Here is a 6,168-nt window from a genome sequence, read left to right on the forward strand (position 1 = left end):
ATGTAATTTCCTACGAGATTCTTTCTTGATTCTAGAAGATATTTTTAGGATATGTATCTGTAAATTCTCGATCTTTTCATCAATAATTTGTGAGTTCGTCCAATCGGTTGTAGGGACATCAGACAGCTCGTGTATCACGCCGGGACAAGAAAAATCGTCGAAGGTCGACGACGTTCCGTGGGTGAGGAGGGAAGTAAATCGCTGGCAAGGTGGCAAGGAACGGGGTGCGTCGGAACTGACGGCATTGTGGTCGGAGATAGAGATGGCTATCAGGTCGCGCCGCGCGGTAATTGCCAGGAACTACGGGGGGAAATTAAAGCTGCCCCGGTCTTCCGGCGGTCCATTGTCGGGACTCGCGACACTGTTCCCGGTACCGTTCTATTTATCAGGAACGACCGCCGAATGGAGGGGTTTCGGCTGATAGGCTCCGTGTCACTGTGTCACCGAAACGGAATCGAAATGCTGCCAGTATTCTGCTTTTTTATAAGTCTCTTTTATTCTGTCTTTCATGATTTTACGCAAATACTTAAATTAGCACACATTGAAATTTTGTTTATTTTTAGTAGTGTGCATTTGGAGACTGAATGACAAGATTCGTGATTAGAGATTGTGTGGAAAGAAATTTTTATTAATATAATTTTGAATTATATTTTTACAATTCGCACCGATGATGTTTCGCTCAGTATCTGTATTTGCTGGTATTACAGTTGCGAATATGCAAGTGATAATTGATATCTTTTGATTTATTTTGTACCGCAGATTACCAAATAAGATTATTCTTATCAGAAGTTTTTTTTATCTAAATTGGAAATGACAAAACAGCGATGTGAGTATATGTGTATGTGTGTATGTATTTACAGAAGGATTACACTGACAGGGAAGTTGCAAAGAAATAATCATATATTTTATCAGATTTATTAAAATATCTTAGGAAACTAGCTACTCAAACAAATATAATAATAATATTAATAACAATTTTAGTATTTGTAAAGTAATTTCTTCTTCATATTCATCACTACTTTAGTATTTTCTGAAATCGATGCACAAATGTAAAAAAATTCACGACTCTTATGATTTGGGTATTTGTATATTTTTAAAGAGAGAAAGCGAGGGAGAAGTCTTTATACTTAATATCTTTATACTTATCAAAGAAAAAACTTTGAAGAAAGATTCTTTTTTTTATACTTGTATATGTAATCTGTAACTGCACTTGTGACACCACATATTCTTCAGAATAAAGATTGAATAGTCAGGTTTTTATGATACACTGAGAGAAAAGTGGTATTTGTAACTATTTCACGATAAAATAATTATGATTAGATGTGCTTCAATTTTATACTGCTGTAGTGCTGACAATAATTATATTTGTAGTTCAATATGAATAATATATAGCTGGCACCGAAAATGACTATAAATTATGGTTGTGATAACTACAACAATTTTTTTCTGCCTTACAATAGATGTTTTATGTGTGGACACTTAGCTTCATTCGGTAGCATGCATCTTTTTTCTGTGACGCTAAAATGTATACCACCGAAACACTCATGTTGGATCCAATGAAATTCTCCGTTAATTCTTGTACATTCTTCATAAAAATTGCAGTAACAATCATGCAATCTTCGATCGCCTTCTATGCATGGTTGTGGTTGAACAACATTGCAGTTTCCATCAGTTCTGTCCCTAACACATTCCTGACATGTGCGACTGAAGCATGTACCAGGTGGACAATTAAATGGTCCGGATGCGTGTCCATTTGCGCACTCCAGGTACTGGCAATCGTTCGATGGATTATTTATTCTTTCCGGCGGTGGAAATGTTCCATTTGGATACTGTATTGGGCAACTTGCGCAACCGGCCTGCCATGGCCAATCACAAACCTGCAGGCGTCTATTGTAATGCAATCTTGTCACTAGATCTCCTTCGATCATGAAGGGGCATATTTGCGCGAAACGTCGTCCCACATTACACTTATAAAACATCACGCAATTATTTTCGTGCGGGATATTGGTTGTGGTGTTCCTCCAATTTGGGTCAGGCAATGGGCATACTGTAGGGACGTCATCCCTACGATCCCAGAAGACTTCTTCCGAAAAATCCTGATCGGAGTTCACGACGCTCGCGGCCGAAACTGCCAGGAAGGTGATGGCGACGTATATTCCTATACCGAACAAAAATCACATTGTCAAAGTATCAATTGTGGATACGGACGAATCGTGATTTGACCGACTTTTATTACAATCGAACGAATGCATCAAATATTTGTATAATAAAATTGGATTGTTAAAAATTTCCGACACATAGCGTGTCAATATGCCATTTAATCATTTTATTTTAATGATTTATTATAAAAAGATTTTTAATATTTTTAACTTACCCTTCATCGCCTTTCCTTTACTTGACTCCGGACTAAGAAATCGTATCGTTCGTCTTATTAACACCTCTCCGATTCGTTTAAATGTGACTGGTGGAATTCAAGCGGCTTTTATAGCCGCTTGAATTTATAGAATATTATAAATATTCATATCGTTATCGCAAGGACAGATTTTATCTATCGAAGATATACTTTCTTCGAAAGGAAAGATTATTAGTCATATTATTTCGCAGAAAAATTTTTATGTCAGAGTACATTTGCTTTTTTTACGCCACGGAATATTGAACAATCTGCAATTATATACTCGATCATAAATCGATAATTTATGAAATAACAAAAAATTTGAATTAAATTAAACTTTATATCACACTGCCTTCATCGTATAATTTGATTTCAATCAAATATGATTTATATTTATTATTGATAAAAGATATGTAGTAAGTTAATAAGACATCACAAGGTCAACCTTGAATATGATTTTAGATAATAATCGGAACTCGTAAAATGTTTTATCATTAAAGCTTTCTATGTTAATGTTAGTATTTTTAATTGTTGGGCGTTTGAAATCGCAAAAATGGTGAAATTACACAACATTGAAGTATTTTATCTATTTAAGAGAGTTTTATGTTTAAGAAAGACAACGTGAAGATGCGTATAATTCATTTTTCCGATTAAAAGATTATTTGAATTTTAATTTAGAAATAAAATAAAAATATTTTAACTAATTATAATTGTATTAAGCAAGAAAATTTAAATAGGTTTTTTTGATAATATATTACATTTTGATTTAATTAGATTGCTGCAATTTATACATATATAGATTTTGAATTTGATATAACTTTTTATTTCCTAAATTTTGAAGTTTTGCATAAAAGATTTTATTTGAGTCTTCGCTCTTGATATTATTAAGGTATACAATTGGCATTATTTATGGTTATACTCGTATATGACATGAAACAAAATAAAAAATTAATTTTAAAAATTCGTAATATCATATAAGTGATACTTAAGATGCATTGTGTGCTTGAGCGAATTTGACAATTAAGATAGTTAATCTATATTTTCGCGGTCTTTTCTATGTGATGATTATCTCTCATGTCGAAGCTATCCATGAACATTTTAAGTTAATTGTTGCTGATTATAGAGGTAAAATATATTCATACAAGTAATCTCTTTCTCTCTGTCTCTCTCGTGTGAGAACATCGAATGTACAAATGATTTTATCAGAGTACTCTAAGAAAGTGTTACATGTGAGCTTAGTCACAAAAACATGAATAAGAGCTCTTCTTTCACTCAACGTACTTATCGTTGAAATTGGCACTGACGTATCGTTTATATCACGTAATCAGTATTTGCCTTGGTATAAGGTCCAGTTTGTCTGATAAAATTTACATTCAATATATACGACAATGACGATCGTGTACATTTTGAGCCATTATGATAATCGACAAAAATATGAAAGAACATTAATATTTCTCTTATCTAGATTTTTTTTTAAATACTGACGTATATCTTCTTGTATGTGCCAAAGTGCATATGATGAAATAAGATATTATGTGTAAAAAATGTGTGCTTCTAATTTATTAGATTAGTTGCGGACAAAGATTGATCAGAATTTTGTACCATTTAATATGATAAAAATTCATCTTAAGAAAAAAAATCTCTTTAAATCTTAAAAATTAGAATCTGTTTTTTGTCGTACACTTATAAAAATGTTGGTGTGAATTTTACACCATGCGGTATCTATACATATATTTCTCACTGTGTTGATAATAATATTAACACTGTATGATTTTAAATCCACACCCTGTTGGTATTAATGTTAACACGGTAAGAATTATATAAACACTTTATAGTATTAAATCCACACTGATAGGATGTTTTTTAATGTACGATTCAAAGTCTGCCTGTATCTACGTATCATTTAGATGTTTTTCATTATTATTATTCCATTTATCGGTTGCATATTTAAAAACATCTAATTTCAGCATTTGGATAATATATCCATATTTCGATAATTCCATATATCCATATATCGATTTTTTGAACAAAAAGTTGTGCAATTTAAGTTGTGCATATTTATGCAGAAAAATATCATAAATCTAGTAATTTTTTTTATCTCGATCGCTATCATAAATTCTCGCGTATGCTATATCGCTTCTCCATAACTAACATTTTGTTACTACTATGTATACGTTATTTTGTCCTGTATTAGTATAACTAACAAATAACTCCGACTGTAGGCAGGATCGCCCAAGATAGACGAACATGTACGGGTGAAGTACATTAATCAAACAGTATGATACGCGATCCTTAACCCTTCCTTGCCCTGTCCATTCCTTCGTCATTCTGTTGCAAGTTCGCGTTACAGTCGAAACAAATTCATGGCTAGGGCTGCTGCTGAGTATAGAATCATCTATCCACTTTTCGCTATTCTTTGCTTGCGATAACTTATAAATTCTATATTTTTACTGACATCCATCTTGAATCGATAGTGTAGTGAATTAAAATTTACAATTTTTATCAATTACAAAAAATTTAAAATTTTTATCGTTAATTGATCAATAGCAACTTAAATTGTGTGAGAACAAGCAAATGATCTTATTGTACTGAAATTAAAAGAAAAAGACCTATAGTACCGAAAAAGAAAAAAGGAAAGTTAACGCTTCAACATGTTTAAAGTTCGGTTTCTTTTCGGAAATGTCAGAGATTGAAATAGGCACATCGTATTATGCTGAAAAGTAAATCGATCGATTCGTAGCAGTTTGCCGGTACAGCAGATAACGCGCGCGCCACGCCGCATCAGTATCGAGGATGCGGGATATTTGCGCATACCTCGTCTTGATTCATTATTCCACCTTCATGAATATATCGCGCTATCGTCTTCCGCGTTCACGTGTAGCTCCGTTTTCAATGTTCTCCTCGTGAACCACTTCTCCTATGAGCATGACGATACTTACACTCGTATTCATAGAGATTCGTACCTATTTATACGTGTATATGTGCATCGTCATATAAGTGCAGTATGTATTATATGTGTATAATTTATGTACAGGGTGTCCCAAAATTCGCGACTTAAAATAGTAGTTAGTAAAAAAAAAAAATAGTAAGATAGCGTTTGAAAAATTAAGTAGACAAATTATTTGTAAATTTTAAGTAATAGTTTCTGGGATAGATAAGGATTTAAATATATGGCCAATTGTACAGACTACGGGTAGATAGTAATCAATGAATATCAATGAACATGCTGAACCACCATCAGCTCAGTATCACTCACTAATACTACAACACGTGCAACTCATAGATTTTTAGATGATCTATCTAAATGTAGTTTGTAATTGATCATATTTAAACTATCGTTATCTCAAAAATTACTACATAAATAAAAATTTACAAATAATTTTTTTACTTAACTTTTCAAGAACTTGCTATATTTTGAGTCATCCTGTATATACAAGGTGGTCCACTTGAGACTGTTACACTTTTATCTGAAACATTTTTTCCTATCATCAAAAACAAGTGAGGTATTCAAGGTTTTCAAGTTAAGTGGACCACCTTGTACGTACATTTTTTGTGAGTATGCATATATATATGAATATATACATGCATATAGTATACATATGTATGTGTGTGTGTATATGTATACAAACATACACCCATATACACATATCCATATTAGTCGCACGTATGTTCGCACGCATAATTCGCGAATGTGTATTATGCACGTCAACGGAGAGCGCTTCAAGGAGAAGCAGATTGCGTACATATGCATTTCTACATACATACATATACGTATA

At 32.8% G+C, this 6,168-nt stretch overlaps 1 protein-coding gene across 1 annotated transcript; it reads right to left on the reverse strand.

Moving 5' to 3' along the window:
* Positions 1–1,451: 1,451 nt before the first annotated feature.
* Positions 1,452–2,451, reverse strand: LOC108745921. The gene is made up of 2 exons (XM_018482342.1): positions 2,375–2,451; positions 1,452–2,158 (listed from the first exon to the last, which is right to left on the reverse strand). The coding sequence occupies exons 1-2, from the start codon at positions 2,379–2,381 to the stop codon at positions 1,452–1,454; spliced, it is 714 nt and encodes a 237-aa protein (XP_018337844.1). The 5' UTR covers positions 2,382–2,451.
* Positions 2,452–6,168: the final 3,717 nt, after the last annotated feature.

This window comes from Trachymyrmex septentrionalis, unplaced genomic scaffold (assembly GCF_001594115.1).
Source record: "Trachymyrmex septentrionalis isolate Tsep2-gDNA-1 unplaced genomic scaffold, Tsep1.0 scaffold16, whole genome shotgun sequence".
Lineage (NCBI taxonomy): Eukaryota > Metazoa > Arthropoda > Insecta > Hymenoptera > Formicidae > Trachymyrmex > Trachymyrmex septentrionalis.